A 20,314-nucleotide genomic window follows, 5' to 3' on the forward strand; every position below is an offset into this window, starting at 1 on the left:
AATCTAGTCTCAGATAATTTGTATGACCCTGGGCAAGCCATTTAAACATGTTTGCCTCAGTTTCTCATCTGTAAAATGAGTTGGAGAAGTAAATGGCAAACCAGTCCAGTTTTTGTTTTTGCCAAAAATATCTCAAGTAGGATCACAAAGAATCATACACAACTAAAAAGTGACTGTAAAAATGTTCTATTGGGGAAATATGCCTGGCACATGGTAGGTATTTTACATAAGAACGGAATAAAATGCTGCAATGCTCCAATAGGTAGAGTTGGATTCAAGATAATAGTGATAATAATAATACTATTTCCTTAATCATATTCTTTCATAGTGTTACTCTTAGTTTTTAGCTGTTAAATCAAATGTTACAGTTGTATCTACTACTTCATTGTAAATAATAAACAATTGGTACCACTCTTTATCCTCCCCAGAAATGTTTAATAGAAATTGTGTAATCATTCTCTGAAAATATAGGACTATGTTTTGTATAATTTTATGTATATAATTACTATCATATTGCTTTCCCTCTCAATGGATGGGAAGGTGCTAGGAGGGAGAAAATTTGGAGCATAACTTATTTTTCAAAAAAAAGCTAAAATAAAAAAATTTTTAAAAGAGAAGAAAAACAAGAAAATATACAACTATCAAAATAAAAAAAGGGTCCAAGTTCTATTTTTTTCAAGCCATGAGATAATTTGGTACTTTTAAGCCCAGAAAAGACTTCTAGACTTTTTTTTTTTTTTTACACTTATACTGATTTTAATTACATTTGTATTATGGTTCAGAAATTCCCCAAAAGTATTATTTTCATATGAAGGATAATTTTACTCTGATAACTTACATATAAACATACATCTATAATATAAATATTTGCTGGAATATTTGGAACCATTGACCAATATGTTTAATTTCCAATTCACTCATCTCTACACCCCACCCCCCAACTCCAAATCAGACCCCAGTCCTAATGATTCCCAATGATTCATAGTAGTATGTGGGTCTTAAGTTAGTTTTAGTCAAGAGACTGAAACAGATTTGGGTTTAATGTCAGGATAAAGATCAGGTAGCTCAATGGGGCCCTAAACTACTTACTTTTAACCCCAGGTCTACTATATGTTTCATTTTAGTCAATCTAAATTCCCCTCCCTAAATCCTTTACCAAAATATAGGAACCTCACTTATTTTTCTTTGAAAGGGTGGCAAAATTCTGTGGTTTTCTTCTTTATTCCATTTTCATCTAATGCGAGCTACCTCCAAATGAATTGTTTTTAACTATCTCCTAGAGTCTCAATAACCAATGTAGAATACAATACAATTGCAAGAGTGTAAGTAATTAATACCTTCAGTGATGGAAATGCTCTACCAGGTGCTTTCTCTCCAGGTGTTCTTTAGCTTATCACTTAATTTCTCTGTTTTCTTGTTTGTAACATGATGATAATACTTGCCCTTTCTGTGTTATAGCATAATGAGCACTAATTAAAAACCACATATAAGTGCTTTGAAAATCATGCACTATTTAAACATAGATTGTGGTAATGATAATAATTCTGATGATGGAAATCCTGAAGTATGATTTAGGACAATTTTTTTTTTTTGTTTATAGTTTTATTTATATTTGGTCATCTTGTTATACTATACTTGGTGCAATTCGGAATTTAGAGACCACTTAGTCATTCAGTAAAACTGATTGCCTTATAGGGCCTGTTATTTGAAAAGTATCTTTGAAGATATGGCTTTACCATGCAGGAGCTCAAAAGAAACATGAGATACACAAACTTAAGAGACATTTCTTCTCCAAATATTCATATGGATTGTTCATGCCCAAGCTGTGGTAGAGCATTCCAAGTTAGCATTGGTTTTATCAGCCACAATTGGACACAATGTATCTTGACCCCAACAGAATGTCACTTTGGTTCTCTTCAAGAATAGACAATTGATTTACCATGTAAAATGCATTTGTGTTATTTCAGTGTACTATTCGAACCAGAAAATGTCCTTCAGGGGCTATGTTATTCACACTTGTAGATTTCTCAGAGGGTATGATATCAGGAATATGTTCCTGGTCAGGTGGGCATTTTGGAGGATTAATTTAGTAGCTTGATATTTGTGCTTTACTCTAAAGTACCTGGAAGTTTAGGGAAAGGAATGCCATCCATTCATTTATAGCATTGCCCTGGAATAATGTATATATAAACATTTATTAAATGACATTATTCTTCTATTATCTAATTTTTGCTATCTTTTTTTTTCCTCTTTTAGGATCAGGAAGAAAACAAGGGAGCTACGAGTTGGCCCGAGTTCTATATTGATCAACTAAACTCAATGGCTGCTGTAGGTACATTTTATGTGTTATGATAATAGGGGAAAACAAGTTTAGTACAAAGCACTATTGCACAGTAAATAGCCTAGAATCAGATATAAAGATTTTCATTTGGGTAAGACATTCTAATATTATCTTTTTACATGTTAAAATCCTGTTAAATAATCAGTAAAATAAGTTCTCCAATATGCTCTAAGTTAAAACATGCAATAAAATAGTATGAGTTTAACATTCTAACAGGAAATTTAATCCCCTGGAATCTGATTTACATTCCTCTTTAGCTATATCCTTGTTGCTACTCATCTGGATACATGGTAACACCTGGGAAATTAACACATTTTAATATTGTGAAATTGAATTCTTCCACTGATATTTCATATTTCCTTTATTACTTGGAGTGAGTCCCAAGGTTCTCATCCATACATAGATCCTTTTTATCCCTCTACTATTGAAAGAAGCAGGCAGATTCTTCTTTCAAGACTAATATATTCTTCCAGGACTATAAAATATAAAGAAATATCAGAATGACTGACAAAATTAAGTTAGCTGAATAGCTTTGAGATATCCTTAGGAATCCTTGGTACATGGATTCCTAGTACAGTGTACTTATTTTGGCCAAAATGTGTGTTTTAAGCATATATAGGTCCCTCAATTTTGGGTTTGTAGTAGCTGAACAAGCATATTAGTAATTAAATGTAAAACACCCAGCAGAAATGAACTGGCCAAACTTTTCACATTTAATATAACAGCTTACAAAATGTTGCCTTTCCCATTTTTATCCTGTGTCTTTGAAATTCTCTATGGAGAAAAAATATATGTTCTTTGTCATTCAAATATAATCTTGAACTCATTTTCTTAAGTATAACTTTCTTTGTTTGAAGCTCTGAATATTGCTCACCAAATCTTCATCTTCCTTATTTAGAAAGCTCAATTTTTGCTAGACTTTAGAAGACTTTTTTTTTTTTACATGTCCTTCTTTCTTTCCCCTTTTTGGAGGTTCTTCTTGCCATCATATGTTTTATATTATGTATATATGTTATATATATTGATGTGTAATATAATAATGTAATGTACAATAGAAATATGATAATATTGCATATTAAACTGTTAGTTTGTCAAATGTGAATAGTACCCTAAAAAGTAAAGGAATTAGCCCCTGCCTTAAGGGTTTTCAATCTAATACCTAAAGCACAATAATTAAACAGAAAGTGAAAATTAAATCTATGTCTTTTTCGATTGTCACTAATTATATCCGTGCATGTTTTATGTTGTATTTTTATGTTGCATATTTTTTTAAGGGAGAAAAAAAAACAGAAAAAAATTATTTCAGTATGTTAGTGATTGTCCCAATAGAATGAAAGGTTTTTAGTGATTATCAGAAAGTTCTCTGCAGCTGTGCAAGCAATTAAAGCGTGGCACGTACATTTGATATATGTATAAAGGGTTTTCATAATTCTTCAATTATGACTCTCCAAAGTGGATAGAAAATCTTTTTCTTAAGACAATATTGTTTAACATCAAGCAGTGAAAATTTCTTCTTGATAAGTAAGAATTTAAAATTTCTTGCTAAATTCTGTAATTTAAAAAGTATTAAATATTGTAGTTTAGAATTTTTATTCAAAATTTTAGGCAAATGAAAATTAAAAATGGGTTATTTTATACCTTTACACAAATGAGTGTTGAATCCTATTAGACAGTTTGCAGTATACTGAAATGTTCCTGTTCTTTTAGACTCACAGCTTCTTGCCCATTTCCTGGAATGCCTATTACACTCTGAGGAATACTTTCAATATTATGGTGCTTGATTCAGAATCCTGGAATTGAATATTCTTGATGCTTCAAAGAATAAATTTATTTTACTTTGTTTTATTTACTCTTTCCCCCTTTTTTTTTAACCTGCCAAAAAATAACTCATTGCCCTTTTAAATGGGTTGGGTTGGCTCTCTTTTTTAAAAAGCTTTTTATTTTCAAAATATATGCATAGATAGTTTTCAACATTCACCCTTGCAAAACCTTGTGTTCCAAATTTTTTCTCTGTACCTTCTCTCCACCCTGTTCCGATGGCAGGTAATCCAATTTACGTTAAACATGTGCAATTCTTCTACACATATTTCCACAATTATCATGCTGCACAAGAAAGATCAGGTCAAAAAGGAGGAAAAAGTGAGAAAGAAAACAAAAAGCAAGCAAGCATTAAAGTGAAAATGCTATGTTATGATCCTCACTCAGTTCCCAGTCTTTTTTCTAGGTGTAGATGGCTTTCTCTATCATAAGTCCATTGAAACTGTCCTGAATCTGGGTTGGCTTTAAATGGATAATAACCAAAAGAAAAAATGAATCAATAGTTATTGAAACAATGAGGTCTAGAGCTCCATGTTTTTTGGGAGAAAGTTGCTAATGCATTGTTTTAAATTTTCTTTCAATGAAAACTATTTCTTAAAGTTACTGATTCCTCCAGAGCAAAAGTGAATTTCTTCTTCAGCCACCTTTCTTAGTTTAAGGATATTAAAAAGAATGTATTTTTGTATTGAATACAATTTGTATTTGTTATTAATGGCCAACTATAAAAATGTTTACTTGTGATGTTTAATTATCAAAGGAGTTATTGAAAACACTGACTTGTTTTTAGTAATGCTTTGTGAATTCAGTTCAGTCATAGGTAAGGCGCCTTCACAAATGAATTGATTTTCCATAGCAAATTCAGAGAGTCATGCTTCAGTATCTAAAACTATTTTTCCATGGGGAAGATTAAATGTTCTTTACTAGTTATGGGCTGACTTTTTCAGTGAATGAGCTTCAAGAAACAGTGATAGAATTTAATGTCTTTTTCTGCAGGGCAACTTCATTTTCTGTAGCATACTGACAGCTAACTGTCCAACAGCATCACTAGCAAGAAGACAGCGTTAGTAGAAATAATAACATAATAGTATTATTGTGTCTTCTAAATTTACGGTCACATTATTTGCAGAGAGAGTGTCATTCTTGATTTTAAATTATTTAAATCTGACACTGCCACTACTGTGTGTGTGTGTATATGTGTGTGTGTGTGTGTGTGTGTGTGTGTGTGTGTGTGTGTGTGTGTGTGTAAGTCATACAGATTTACTAAAAACAATTACAGCCACCCTTTAAATGATCTATGGAAAAGGAGAGGAAAAGAGTCTATGAACTCTTGAAATCTGCATAAATTAAATGAAGCCCTTTTTATCCTTCCCTCTTTCTTCCCCAAGAAGAGATTTTCTCAGAATGTTAATGAAAGTTGTAAAACTAAATTTAATTCAGCATTGGTTGAGTTGAAGCATAAAAAACAGTAGCTAGTAGCTTCATAGTCTTTTAAGTAATTGATACTATTGCATCAGTAAGAGATTATCAGAGAATGGGAATTTTAAGAACATTTCTAAAATGATAAAGCAAATTTTATAAAATAGAGGGGAAAGCCTTTCAATAAGTCTGTAAACTTATAAACATTAATAATTTGCATATTTAATTATCATATTCTTGGCATAATTTATTAATTCCTTTGATTTGAGTTAGCTCTCAAAATAACCCCTGCAAAGGAATGCCAGAAATATCCTCATTTCCCGAATAACATCTTCAAGTGATGAGTTGTCTTCCATCTTAGCATGAGGACAAATTTAACTATTCTTTTGATTTTTTAAAAAGAGAATTTATAAACTTTTTATGGTACATTTGGCCCTGTGCAAAGATTGAATGAGGCTTATTACCTATTCACAAAGAACTTTTATACTCTGAGAGAGCAAGCATATTTCAATTTATGTATCTTCATTTCCCTAGCTTTCCTTTGGAACTCAGTGATCTTAAGAATCAGAGAAAATGCTAAAGGAACCTCATTGAACTTTTGTTAAGAAAAGAAAAATCCTTCTGATCTCAAGTACTTGGCCTCTTTTTAGTTGCTTCTTGTATTCCCACAGTATTAAGTAATTTTTTAAATACTTCAATGGCTAGAACATAATATCTGATTATGGGTTTAATTTTATGCAGTCAGAAGATTTACATTACAGTATGATTATGAGGTGCATTTTTGCATATCTATTTCCATATACACAGAGTATTTAAAATTCTGACTTGTTTCAAATATTTGATATGACTGAGACATTTTATTATACTTTTAATATTTTTTTCAATTAACAAGTTTTTATTTTCATTCCTCTCTCTGCAAAACAAAGTTTTCTTAACCAGAAAGCAAATAGGCAACAAGCATTTATTGAATCTTTACTATATGCTAAGCTTCTTGCTTAGCTTTATTAGCTAATAAAAGAAGAAAAAAAAGTCCTTACTCTCAAGGAGCTTACATCCTAATGGGAGAATATAGCATGAAAAAGTGAGGTGTGGGAGAGATATTCCAGCAAAATCTGGCTTGGACTCCTCCTCAAAATGGAAGTCAAAACAACTCATTAATGACCAATGAGGGGAAGGGGTAAGAGAAAAGGAAAAAAAAAAAAAAAAAGAAAGAAAGAAACCCTTATAGAAAATAAACATAATCAAGAAAAACAAATTCTACAGACTTTGGTTCATATTCCAAAGAGATCATATAAAATGAGGAAAAAAAAACCCACATGTGCAAAAATGTTTGTAATAGTCCTTCTTATAGTGACAAGGAACTGGAAACTGAGTTGGTGCCCATCAGTTAGGGAATGGCTGAATAAGTTATGGTATATTAATGTTATGAAATATTATTGTTCTATAAGAAATATCAGCAGGATGATTTTAGAGAAGCTTGGAGAGATTTAGATTAACTGATTCTAAATGAAGTGAGCAGAACCAAGAGAACATTGTACAAAGCAACAGCAAGATTATGTAATGATCAACTCTGGACATAGCTCTTTTCAAAAATGAGGTGATTCAAGTCAATTCCAATAGACTTGTGATGGACAGAGCCATCTGCATCCAGAAAGAGGATTATGCGGACTGAAGGTGTATCACAACATAATATTTTCACCTTTTGTTGTTGTTATTTGCTTGCTTTTTGTTTTTTCTCATTTGGGGGAGGGTGTCTGATTTTTCTTGTGCAGCATGATAAATGTGGAAATATGTTCAGAAGAATTGCACATGTTTAACTTAAATTGGATTACTTGCTGTCAGGGGAGGAGGAGAGGGACACAAAGTTTTGCAAGGGTGAATGTTGAAAACTACCTTAGCATATATTTTGAAAATAAAAATCTATTATTTTTTTAAAAAAGAAAATGTAATAAAAGCTACAACCCAGCAAAATGAATGAATGAGTAAATATAACTGGGGAGGGGAGAAAAAGAAATTCTTATTTTTTTTTGACCTTGTTGAAAAATGTATGTCTTATTCTGCATTTTATGTCTCTTACCTTTCTGTCAAGCGATGAGTTATTAGACTTCATTTTCAGTCTTCTGAGAGCATGGGTTATCCTTGAAGAGTTCTTAAAATGATTGAAACCTAATAGAAAAAGAATATCTGGATGGTCTTTGGAGTTGGTTGCTCTGGGATATGAACGAGGAAAAAAAATTTTTGATTATAAATTTCTCACATGGCTTATATTCATTAATCATGGCAGTAACAGAGCCAATATTCCTACTTGTGACCTCTGACTTTGTCATGATTTCATTTATCTTTAAGGAGAAATGATTTGTAATTCTACCTCTATTTCACTCTCTTCCTATAGAGAAAATCCTTGCTAATTTTAGAAAAAGAAGAGGAAGAGGAAAGAAGTAAGACAATAGAAAGTTTGAAGACTGCACTGAGAACAAAACCTATGAGGTACTTCTCTTCTCTTGGGTCTGTTTTTTTCCATATTCCTCCTGATCACCAACTGGCGGCTCATTCTCTGGTATTGAGAATTCATCTTTTCTGCTTGCCCTTTACTTCAAAGCTGCCTCACCCTTCATTTTACAAGAGCTCCTCTAGGATATCTAGTGGTTAAGAATTATCCAGGTGCATTTCATGCATACAGGTGTTCAGTATCAAATACAGCTGGTATATCAAGATCGGTTAGATTTGTCTTCTGGTCTACATTAGATGGCTGGAAAATAAGAACATTCTCTCATTATCAGTTTATGTTACTATAGTGGTTTGTTATTTACAGAACACTCTCATATCCATTTTCTCCTTTGATCCCTACAATAATCCTGTGGAGGTAGTTAGGACAAATATTATTATTGCCTATTTGTAAGATGAAAAAACTGACACTGAATTATAAATTGGGTAGGCTCTAACTTGCTTTCTGTCAATTAATTGTCTGGCAGAGGACTGTTTAATCATATGTTCACTGTCTATGGGAAGAGATTATGAAAATGAGTCTTTTAAAAGCTTAATCCAGTTTTGGATCTCTTCAGAGTTTCTAAAGACAGTCTTAAGGAGGTCAGACATCTGAGAAAATCAGTGTAAAATCCCAAAAGATCCAACAAGGCCTGTAAGAAAAGGCTATTTTTATCAATGTTCTAGCATTTCCTATCCATCTTGTCATTTCTTTTTTTTTTTTTTCAGATGTGTCCATTTCTCTGATTCCATTTGCTCTTTCCTTGGCAAAGATACTGGAGGGGTTTGTCATTCCCTTCCCCAACTCATTTTACACATAAGGAAACTGAGGCATGCAAACAAAGTTAAATAATTCACTCAAGCTAGGAAGTATCTAAAGCCAAATTTAAATTCATGAAAATTAGTCATCCTGACTCCAGGCCCCACAATCTATCCACTGCACCACTTAGGTGTCCCTACTATTTATCCACTACATTCTCATCCTTCTACTTTCCTTTCAATCAGTAGATATTTAGTAGATATAGTAGACATCAAAGCCCTATTCTGTGCACAACATTGAGCATTGGCAGATATGCTAATATCAGCAAGCCATAGTCATTGTCTTTTTAAGCTTACTCTCTTTTAGAGGAATATGATACACTTACAAATAAATATAATGCAAAAGAGAGCTAGATAAATACAAGATATGAAGTCCATCTGTCTCGTCCTCTCTCTTTCCCTGCTACCCTCAAAGTACTAAATACATGTATCACGTATATTCATTTGTAAGGATAAAATCTTGATCTCTATATTAGGAAAACTGATTAAAAAAAAAAAAAAAACTAGTATCTTTTTCACTTAGGACTGTTGTATATAATTCTTTAGGTATTTTTTTTTCAATATTGTTGATATGTGGACAAGGGAATTGCATTTTCTAGTTTTCTCATAGAAACTCTAGGTTAGGTGTTTGTGTGTGTGTGTGTGTGTGTGTATATATATATATGTGTGTGTGTATAATTATATATTTTTTTTAAATCATAAGATCTATATTTTGTGAAAAAGCACTTTCTATATATATATATATAAATCATCTATAATTTATATGTAAAGTAATATTCACATATAATTTTTTTAAAATTTATATGCATATGTTTATGAACAAAAATGTGTCCTTTATTGCCTTTTAGAAACTCTTTAGCTATACTTTTTGAAGAAATAGAGTTTGTTATAGGTTATAACAGGTTTGTTACAGGTTATAGAATGCTTTAGAGACAAGAGTTTTACAACCATGATTCAGAGCTTTCAGAATGATATGCAGTCTTAGAATATTTATGAATTAATCATCCAGATTCCATATATTCAATCTAAAATGGCCTGGTATTTATAAATATTCTTGCTTCACCATTTATATAGAGGGAAGAGAAAGTAGAGAAGCAAGGTTTAATAGTATACCAAATTGCAAGGAGACTGAGTATATTGAAATAAATACATAACTAAAATCTGAAAAAAAGTTAATTATTTCTTTTACATTTCCCTATTTTTTGTATGGTTCTTGTTATCCATAAATGGCATTATGAGAGGCTTACATCATTTTAAGATTTTCCATAGAAGGTCACATTCATGTAGAGGAATATCTAAATTTCTCTTTATGAAAATGGAGCACTTGTGAATAATGGAGAGATCCAAAGGATGATCAACCCTTTGTTTACTTCCATACTGAAGAATATCACAGCAAAGTTTCAGTATTGATCAAATTTTAAGGATTAGACAAATTTTCTGCTTAAGAATTGTATCTCTGTTGGGGGCTGGTGGGAGAAGCAGACAGGACTTTGAATTGTCTTAATTTTAATCTATTTATTTTCCTGACAGGTTTGTAACCAGATTTATTGATTTAGATGGCTTATCATGTATTCTGAACTTTCTAAAAACCATGGACTATGAGACGTCAGAGTCTCAAATACATACCTCACTTATTGGATGTATAAAAGCGCTAATGAACAACTCTCAAGGGCGGGCTCATGTTATGGCCCATTCAGAGAGTATTAATGTAATCGCTCAGAGTCTGAGCACTGAGAATATTAAGACAAAGGTGGCAGTGCTGGAAATCATGGGCGCTGTGTGCCTGGTTCCCGGAGGTCACAAAAAAGTTCTACAGGCCATGCTACATTACCAGAAGTATGCCAGTGAAAGGACTCGTTTTCAGGTATGTGGTCTCTAATTTATCTAAGTTGCATGCTTGCAAAATAGACTTATTTTTGAAGGACTATAAATTATTCCTTTCTGTCTTGGAGATGATTGTACTTCATGTCACTTAAGAGTCTAGTCATGTTCTTTCAAACATTTCTGACTTGGTCTCTATGGAAGTTGATACTTATCACTGACCAAAACAAAGTTTTAGGAGGCCTAGTGGACTTAGAAGGCCTAATTGATCACAACATTTCTCTTTTAATGGATCATCTTTTAGACTATACTTTACTGAGATTTACAATAAATATTGTCTATATCTTCAAAAGGGGAATCTTCCTTGAGAAATTCCCAATTACCCATTTGATTTTTAGGAAGACAAGTTTGGAAAAGTTGGTGTGACTACTTTTTAATCAGTCATAAAGAGCAGAAATTGAGGGATTGAATGCATATATACCTATATACCACATATCTTTTCCCTCTGGATTTAAGCAAAGTAGCATTTTTAAGGGCATAGAAGGGGCAGCTAGGTGGTCCAGTAGATAAAGCACTGGCCCTGGAGTTAAGAGAAACTGAATTCAAATCCAATCTCAGACACTTAACTAACATTCACTAACTGTGTCACCTTGGGCAAATCACTTAGCCCCCCAACTGCCTTCCTCCTTCCCCCAAAAAAATAATTAATTTGGAGACATAAAATATTTTCAATTTTAAATCAAGGGATCTCAAGATAATTATAATAAGGAAATACTAGGTTGTTTTGAGCTTCAAAGTACTGGAAAGTTTAATAAAAATAAAGATTTAGTAACATGCCCACTCTGATTCACTTCTTTTCATTATCTATTTGTAAACTTGATAGACACTAATTAACGACTTGGATAAAAGCACAGGCCGGTACCGAGATGAAGTAAACCTCAAGACAGCCATCATGTCCTTCATAAATGCAGTCCTAAGCCAAGGGGCTGGAGTGGTATGAACATTTTGTGCTATTGCATTTAAATAAAATTTTTATCAGAATATGTGACGATTATATCAGAAAACTGTAAATGTGCTTAATTTTTTTTCCTTTCAGGAAAGTTTGGACTTTAGACTTCATCTTCGATATGAATTTTTGATGTTAGGAATTCAACCAGTAATAGATAAATTAAGGGAACATGAAAACCTGACATTAGACAGGCAAGTTAAACACTAAGTATTGATCATTCTCACTTTTACCTCTTTTGTCCTTTGTCTCTTCCAGTCTTATCACCCACTTTTAAGATAAATCCTTTAATTTCCTGTCAACTCTAGACAGTAGGTTTCCTTCTTCCATTTGTAGATTCTTTATGGGATGTTTTGAGGAATCTGGACTTGTCAAATGGTGAAAAGTCATCTCATCCCTTTGTACTTGTTTCTTTTAATTTTATTTTGATTATGTTCCTTTTAATGCTGTAGACTCTTTTCAAATTCAGAGTTTGAACTCTTGTAATTAATTGTAGGCATTCCCCAAATGTTTTGGCTTTCAGTTGCATTTCTTTGAAATGTTTATTTTACTCTCTTTTGTCAGGCATTTAGATTTTTTTGAAATGCTCAGAAATGAAGATGAGCTGGAATTTGCCAAAAGATTTGAATTGGTATGTGTTTGTATGACTATTTTGATTATTGCTGAATGTTTGTTCTCCTATATGAGAGAAATGTTCTTTTAGAATCATCATAGACCTATACCTATGCATTTCTCACGATTCTGATATAATTAGATGATATCATATGTACATGTAGTATAATATATGTGTGTGTATATAGAGATATTCTTCCTCTCCCCCATTTGTCTCTTTTCCTCTCCTACTTTGTCTTCTCCTCTTCCTTCTTTTTTCTCCTCCTCCTCTTTTTTCCTTTCTTCTCTCTTTTCCATTTTCTCCCTCTCTTCTCCCTTTCTTTTTCCCTCTCCTTTTTCTCTCCCCTCTCTCCATCTCCTCTTTCACTTTCTTCTCTCCATCTCCACTCTCCCTCTCCTTTCCCTCTCTCTCTCTCCCTCTCCTTTTCTCCTCATCTCCTTCTCTTCCCTTCCCTATCTCCCTCTCGTCTTCATCTTTGTCTCTCTCTGTCTCAATATGCTTTAGCACTGAAATATTTGAATTAACTTGTACAATGTAAATTTGGTTACTTTACATTAAGAGAATTCTATAAAAATACCAGATGATCTCAGAGGACCTGAATGTGTGACTTAGATTTTTTTTTTTTTAATGTGAAATAGGTTCACATAGACACAAAAAGTGCAACACAAATGTTTGAGCTGACAAGGAAGAGGTTGACTCATAGTGAAGCTTACCCTCACTTCATGTCTATTTTGTACCACTGTCTCCAAATGCCTTGTGAGTAGAGATCGTGTTTATGTGGACTAAGATTAAAAATATTTTGGTTAATGTTTTGGACATTATCAAAAGGGATCCCTTTCCCAAAAGAGTGCTGATTTGTTGAGTGCAAACCATGGATTCTAATCTTGGTTCAATGACATTCTAATTTAGAGCCACCACTGTTTTTTGCATGGTTGGCTAAGATTAGAGTATTTAATATTTTAAAATAAAATAGTTCTGTATTTTAAAATATAAAAATTATTCTTAGCTGGATGGAGATAGAATTTGATCCTTAATCTATTAGATGGAGTAATTAGAACTCTTAGGTTCCTTCCAACTGTAAATCTATCATCTCCTGATCTGTAAGAATTTTGAGGGTTATTGGTATAGAAAATATGAATGCTTTTTAATATCCTTTTTCTTTTCCTTGCTATCTTGCTATTTGACACTTCTGGATGGAATGTTATTCTGGGGCAGGAACTGCACTCTTCCTAGCTCCAAATCCAATACCTCCTCTATTATTTCAGATTCCCTTTCATGAGAAATGACACTGTAATGAGAAGTGAGCAAAATTACACATTTAATTTTTCTTTTATGTTCCTTCTCTCCCTCTTTTAGATAAGAGAAGTGGAAACACAGTTCAGTATTGGCTGCTACTCGATAGAATTGTACAACAAATTGTTATACAGAATGACAAAGGGCAGGACCCCAATTCTACTCCTCTAGAAAACTTTAATGTTAAAAATGTTGTACGAATGTAAGTTTCTACCTTTTTTACTTGCTATAGTAATGTGTACTATGCTCTCTTAACAAACATATCAAACACATGTACTTCATTTTGAAATATTAGTAAATATTATAATTTTTTTTAGCAAGAAAAATGACTCAAGAACTGGACATATGATTTTAATGATATAAGGAACTTAGAAATAAGTGATTTGTCTCATTACATAGAAATTATGTGTCAGAAGTAGAATTTTAACTGAGGTCTTTGTGTCTTCAAGGTTGCTTCTTTATCCACTATACTACACTGTCTCTCCGTTATAATTTCAAAAGATGTTTTATATATTCATTTTAATTTAGGCAATCTGATGATTTCTCTAAGGTAGATTTTTAAAAACATCTTTGGTCTTATGTATTTATTTAGTAAGGGAACTTTTATATATTTTTATTTAGTAATGAAAACTACATTAACATCTTGCCTGTTTATATAGGTTGGTTAATGAAAATGAAGTTAAACAGTGGAAAGAACAAGCAGAAAGAATGAGAAAAGGTAAAGCATTTGAAATATAATTAGGTATTTCTAAATGTTTCAAATTAACTTGTAAATTTGCTGTGATGTTACATGCTGACATTTTTATGTTGAATGACTAAACCTATGGGTTTTTAGGGTGCTTGTCTTGGTTTTTTTTTTTTTTCTTAATAATTTTGCTGTTATAACTGACATGCCTCTGACTCCTTTTTTTGTTGTTTTGTTTTGCACTAAATTTGAGTTGTTTTGAAAAGTAATTTAGCATTTACCTTTCACTATTCAATAATTTAATTTTATCTTTGCTCTTTCCCCCCAGGGCCTCTCCTACACTTAGTCTCTTTAGATAGTATTTTTTTTTGTTATTGTTTAAATAAAAGGCACTTAGGCATTGAGGAGTATGCAGATTTGTCTGTGACATTTAAAAGAAGACAGTAAAAATGCCTCTCGTTGGCCTTAGCAGCCAATTTAGCTATTCTTAGCAGAATATCCACATAGAAAATTACTAACTTTAGCAGTTTTTTGGTATCATAAAAGGTGAGTGGGCAAGTTGTTTGTATTTGAACATATTATTATTACCTTTCAGAAATGAAAAAAATGAGGAGCTAAACATATTTCTTTATTTTTCATGTTAGAACTAATTCTTTTTGACAAAGTTTAATGGGCAATTTGGGAAAAGGAGATTATAGCTCATTGCGGAGGGGAACACATAATTTTTTAATGTATAATATGAAAGTCATCATGGTATATTGACCTGAAAGATAGCTCCAGAATTAGCAAGATCGACTTTATAGTACTACTTCTGACACAAGTTGTCTCTGACACCAGCTGTGTGAATCCAGGCAAGTACTTAACTTCCCAGAGCCCCCAGGCATCTAAGGCTAAGCTGCAGAGTAGTTGCTAATGTGCTACAAAAACAAAATTACAGGTCTGGACAAAAATAAAGGGCAGGAATGTAACAACTAACTGGAGGAAGAAGGGATAAATGCAATGATAATAGGTTATGGAAGTGGATATAGAGCAACTCCACGTGGGTTAGGGTAATATTTACTAAGGTGGTTTGGAGAGTAGAACTGCCTTGTGGTTTGGCTTCATTACTTCTTCAGGACTGATGGAAAACTAAGGACTTTAGAAAATTAAGATGACTTCAGAGAACTTCTTGCTTAAGGGGAGGGTTAGAATAAAGAATGAATAGAGAAGGCAGAAACAGAAAAATTGATCAAATACTTCATTCAAATAAAATAATTCAAACTTGTACTGAAAAAACACCCAGTGCTTTATATCTTGTCACTTAGTAATTTAAGGAATCACAGAATTTGGGATTTGGAAGCTCCTTCAGCAGCCATCTCTATGCACTAAGGAATCTTCACTGTTACTTACAGTAACAGTGCTCCATCAATTCTTGGCTTGATAACTTCCACTGAAGGGAAGCTTGTCCTCTCTGGAGCAGGCCATCCAACTTTAGAATAGCTCCAATTCTTAGGAAATGTTTTTTGGCATTATGCCTCAATTGGCCTACTTGTAATCTACTCATTGCCCTTGGATCTGTCTCCTTTGGTCAAGCAGCACCAGCCCAATTCCTCTTCCAAGTGATAACTTTTCAAATACCTGAAGTCAACTCTGTCTTCCTCTCTTCCTGACTTTTCCTCTGAGTGTCCGCTTTTCCAGATTGAATATACCCAGATTATGGGCTATAAATATGATGTGGCAAATGACTAATATGGAAATGTTACATGATTATGCATGATTAACCTCTATCAGTTTGTTTACCCTCTTAGAGAAGGGAGAAGGAAAGGAGTGAGGAAGAGGGAAAATTTGAAATTCAAATTAAAAAAAAAAGTTTGAAATTGCATTTGCATGTATTTGGGGAAAAATACAATATTATTTTAAAATGTGTGATGTGAATTTAACGCCATTCACTTGCCTGCTTGGTGTTGTCCTTTGGATATTTTTCTGACTATAAATGTCCTCCTGAAACTACAGCATCCAGAATTGGACCAAATGATTCCAATGACATCTGGCCAGGGCAAAGTATTTTTCCCTTTAAGTTTCATTTTCTTAGATTTGAGCCAATAATACTATAGCTGGTCATTCTTTATTGGAATCTTGATTCTATTATCTAGTATGTTAGGTGCCTTTTCTAATTTTCCCAATTTCCTAACCTATTTCCCAATAGATTTGAATATGCCATCTGTACCATTGCTAAAAAATGTTAAAACAGCCCAAGTCCAACCATAGATCCCCTGTGAGACACCATTAGAGGTCTCCTATCCCATGAACACTGAACTGTTAATAACTTTAATTCCATTCATTCAACCACATTTCAGTCTTGATACCTGTAGTATCATCTATTGCACATCTTCCTCTTCCCTATAGGAAGAGGGTAGAATATATTACACTATTGAAAGAATCTGTCAAATGCTTTGCTAGAATTTAGGTAATTGATATCATTACCTTCACCTCCCGGTTTAATAACCCTGGGGGGCAGAGAAGAGAGAGCAGGGGAAAAATATAAGAATAGAAATGAATTGAAAAAGAGATCATATACTGAATTTAATAAAGCATGAGAAAAGTAGTATGGTGAGATAATAGATTACTGAACTTGAAGTCAGGAATATTTAGGCACAAGTTCTACAGCAAACTACTGAGCTTTAGAATGGACCTTAAATCACTTCTTTATGTGTTTCAATTTTCTCATTTTTAGGATAGGAATGATAATAGCATTCCACAGGGTTGTAAACACTAAAGTTCTATATAAATGTGAGCTATTATTATTAACCTCAAAAAATTGAAAAGGAAATTACTTCAGAGGTCATTTGGTTTAATCAAAGTATTACTCTCGTGTACAAGTTTTACCAGTAGGCAGTCTGTTATTTTGTATGTAAAGTCTTGGAGAGGAGGGAATCTAGTAATTTCCAAAGGTAACCCATTTCATTTATGGACATCTTTGGTTGTTTGTTTTTCTTATATGGAACTGAGAATTATACTTTGCGGGCAAACAACAATAAAGTGATAGAAAATTGCATTTCTAACCTTTGAGACAAACCCTGGGAATATGCTACAGGTGGCTTCTCTGTAACTTTTACCCATTGGTTTTTATCGTGCCCTCTGGGGCCAAACAGAATAAGTACGGTTCTTCCCTTTAAGATATTTAAGAGTACAGCTATTGTGTTGTCTACCTCTTCTCCAGGTGAACTTCCAGAATTTCATTCAACTAAATCTTGTATAGCTTGCAATTGATTCCTTTCACCATCCATGTCATCTACCTCTGCAAACGCATTAGCTCTATTCACATTTTTCTTAAAATGTGATGGGCAGAACTGAATGTTCTAGGTCATATCTGAACTGACTTAGAGCATTGAGTAGTAAAACTATCCCCTTTCCAAAACGTCGCTTTCTTATGGTGCCAAAGTAATTTGAATAAGGCTTATTCTAAATTCAAAGGTCTGTTGCATTAATACTGAGGCCAGAAAAACCTGTATTGGCTCAGATCAACTTTTTCAATGATTAACATTTCCTAAAAGTTATCTATGTAACATATACAGCAACTAGATATTGAAATATTAATATATAACATGTTGTTTTCTGTCATTTTAATTGCTATTTGTTTGCCTGCTTATGGCAGATATATTCCCTTTAAGGGGAATGAAAGGGATGACTTAGTGGTGGGAAAGATAATAATTTAATGAATAAACATTATGTCTGGCAGTAGCAGTTCTTCCCCACTTGCAAAAAATCTTTGTGAGAGCAAATCTACTTTCTAAGCGTTTTCTCTGGTTTCCACTTTTGCATTACAAAATAAAGCAGTTATTTTTCCACCAATCCTCTTCCAGAGTTCTTCGGGTTTTCCCATGTTCAAATTCTGATAGTTAAGTGCTTAATGGACTAGATGAAATCAGAGGAGATTCTTTGCTTCAATTCTTATCTAGCCTTAATGACTGAATGGGTATGGACTTAGTCAAACTGAGACCTGTAGAAGACTTTAGCTTAAAAAGGGCAAGGTCTGGGGCATCTAAGTGGTACAGTGGATAGAGCACAAGCCCTGAAGTCAGGAGGTCCTAAGTTCAGATCTGATCTCAGACACTTAACACTCCTACCTGTGTGACCCTGGACAAGTCACTTAACTCCAATTGCTTCGGGGGGGGGGGGGGGGGGAGAAGAGCAAGCTCTCCCATTGCATCTTGGGCCTCTCCAGTCATCCTGGTCTATAACTTGCCACTGGACCCAGGTGGTTCTGGAGAGAAAAGTGAGGCAGTTGATGTTGCACAGCCTTTCCTCGCTTGAATCCAATTCACTTCCCTGTAGTCATGGAACTCTTTGAGAATGAAGAACAAAATAACAGCTTAATTTGTGGTCACCCACCCACAGTTTTCTTAGTGTTTCTTTCTTGAGACGCTATCTAATGGGAAAGAAAGATCCAGAGATGAGTGTGGTGATAAGAATGCTAGATTTAGATAGACTAAGACCAGATTCTCCCTCTTGTGCAATATTGGGCACAAAACTCTCATAGTGTCCCTTAACAAGTCTATATAATATTTGTGGAATTATCTCACAATAGGTACAAATGGGATGATACATGGGAAGTGACTTGCAAACCCTTCAAAGTGTCAGATGTGGAGATGTGAATCTTTTTTTTTTTTTTTTTTTTTTTTTTCTGAGGCAATTGGGGTTAAGTGACTTGTCCAGAGACACACAACTAGGAAGTGTTAAGTGTCTGAGACCAGATTTGAGCTCAGGTCCTCCTGACTTCAGGACTATCTATCCACTGAGCCTCCTAGCTGCCCCTAAGAAGTGAATCTTAAGAGGCTTCCTCACAATGGCATGTAATCCATGTCTATTGTTGCTTTTCTGTCCTGGACCTATGGCTTCAGTGGTGAAGGATACTGGGAACTTCACATAAGGAAAATCCCCTTGCCAATGCAGATTCGAATTGGCTTTGCAGTGTAGTCTTATTGTCTAGTGGGAGAGAAGCAAGTATTTAAGGACCTACTATGTGACATACTATGATAAAGCACTTTAGAAATATCTCTCAAAACAATTCTGAGAGGTAGGTTAAACAGTAATAAACTGAGACACACACGGGTTAAGTAAATTTGTCCAGAATTTACACAATTAGTGTCTGAGGTCATATTTGAACTCAGCTCTTTCTAACTTAACACTCAGCGCTCTACCCGTTGCTTACTTTGCTGCTTTACCATAGCTAGATGACTTGTTCAAGGAGTTACAACCAGTTTGTATCAGCTCTAGGATTGGGAACCTAGATCTTCCCAATTTCCCCAAATCAACTCTTTAACCAGTATATCCTGTTTCCTTTCTTTGGTCTTACTAACTACATTAATGGTTATAGACAAGAGGAAATTTTCATTAGATTGTGAGCTTGAGAACAAAGACTATTTTGTATTTTTCATTGTATCCCCAATGTTTAGCACAATGGCAGGCATATAGCAGGTGCTTAATAAGTATTTTTTGACTGACTGATTCATGTTAATTGGGAAAGTACACCAGCAAACAAACAAAAATTTGCTGATCTTCCTTGTATGACTATTTTTGGGGGGGATTAAATCATATAGTTTCCAAGAGTTCCTTTGGCAAAATGATTTCATGCCCTATTTTTGTAGAACATAGTGATCTGCAGCAGAAATTGGAAAAGAAAGAAAGAGAGTGCGATGCCAAAACTCAAGAGAAAGAAGAAATGATGCAGACCTTAAATAAAATGAAAGAAAAGCTTGAAAAAGAGTCCTCTGAACATAAGCAAGTCAAGCAACAGGTGGCTGACCTCACAGCACAGCTCCAAGAACTTAGCAGGGTGAGCAGACTTCGTGGAGTTTTCCATTTATGGTTAAATGTCCAGGGCTGATTTTGATCCAGTAGGTGTCCAGAGCTCATTATCTCTACCTAACTAGAATTCTGGTTGGTGAAATAAAATGAAAGAGCTGTCATCTTTTTTACTACCAGAATATCTATGAAACTTGAGGTAGTTTCTCCATGCTTTTAAGATAGAGAGATAAG

The 20,314-nt window shown here is 33.7% G+C and overlaps 1 protein-coding gene across 4 annotated transcripts in view; it reads left to right on the forward strand.

Annotated features, from left to right (window-relative positions):
- Window positions 1-20,314, forward strand: part of DAAM1 (dishevelled associated activator of morphogenesis 1) — a 203,974-nt gene that overhangs the window by 127,583 nt on the left and 56,077 nt on the right. For all 4 annotated transcript variants that reach the window (XM_074290244.1, XM_074290248.1, XM_074290245.1 and 1 more), the window contains exons 4-13: window positions 2,257-2,328; window positions 7,968-8,062; window positions 10,409-10,742; window positions 11,583-11,693; window positions 11,796-11,899; window positions 12,270-12,336; window positions 12,957-13,074; window positions 13,675-13,813; window positions 14,271-14,329; window positions 19,924-20,111. In XM_074290244.1, the coding sequence (XP_074146345.1) occupies window positions 2,257-2,328; window positions 7,968-8,062; window positions 10,409-10,742; window positions 11,583-11,693; window positions 11,796-11,899; window positions 12,270-12,336; window positions 12,957-13,074; window positions 13,675-13,813; window positions 14,271-14,329; window positions 19,924-20,111 (1,287 nt within the window). The remainder of the gene's footprint in view (window positions 1-2,256; window positions 2,329-7,967; window positions 8,063-10,408; window positions 10,743-11,582; window positions 11,694-11,795; window positions 11,900-12,269; window positions 12,337-12,956; window positions 13,075-13,674; window positions 13,814-14,270; window positions 14,330-19,923; window positions 20,112-20,314) is intronic.

Source organism: Sminthopsis crassicaudata, chromosome 2, assembly GCF_048593235.1.
Source record: "Sminthopsis crassicaudata isolate SCR6 chromosome 2, ASM4859323v1, whole genome shotgun sequence".
Taxonomy (NCBI): Eukaryota; Metazoa; Chordata; class Mammalia; order Dasyuromorphia; family Dasyuridae; genus Sminthopsis; species Sminthopsis crassicaudata.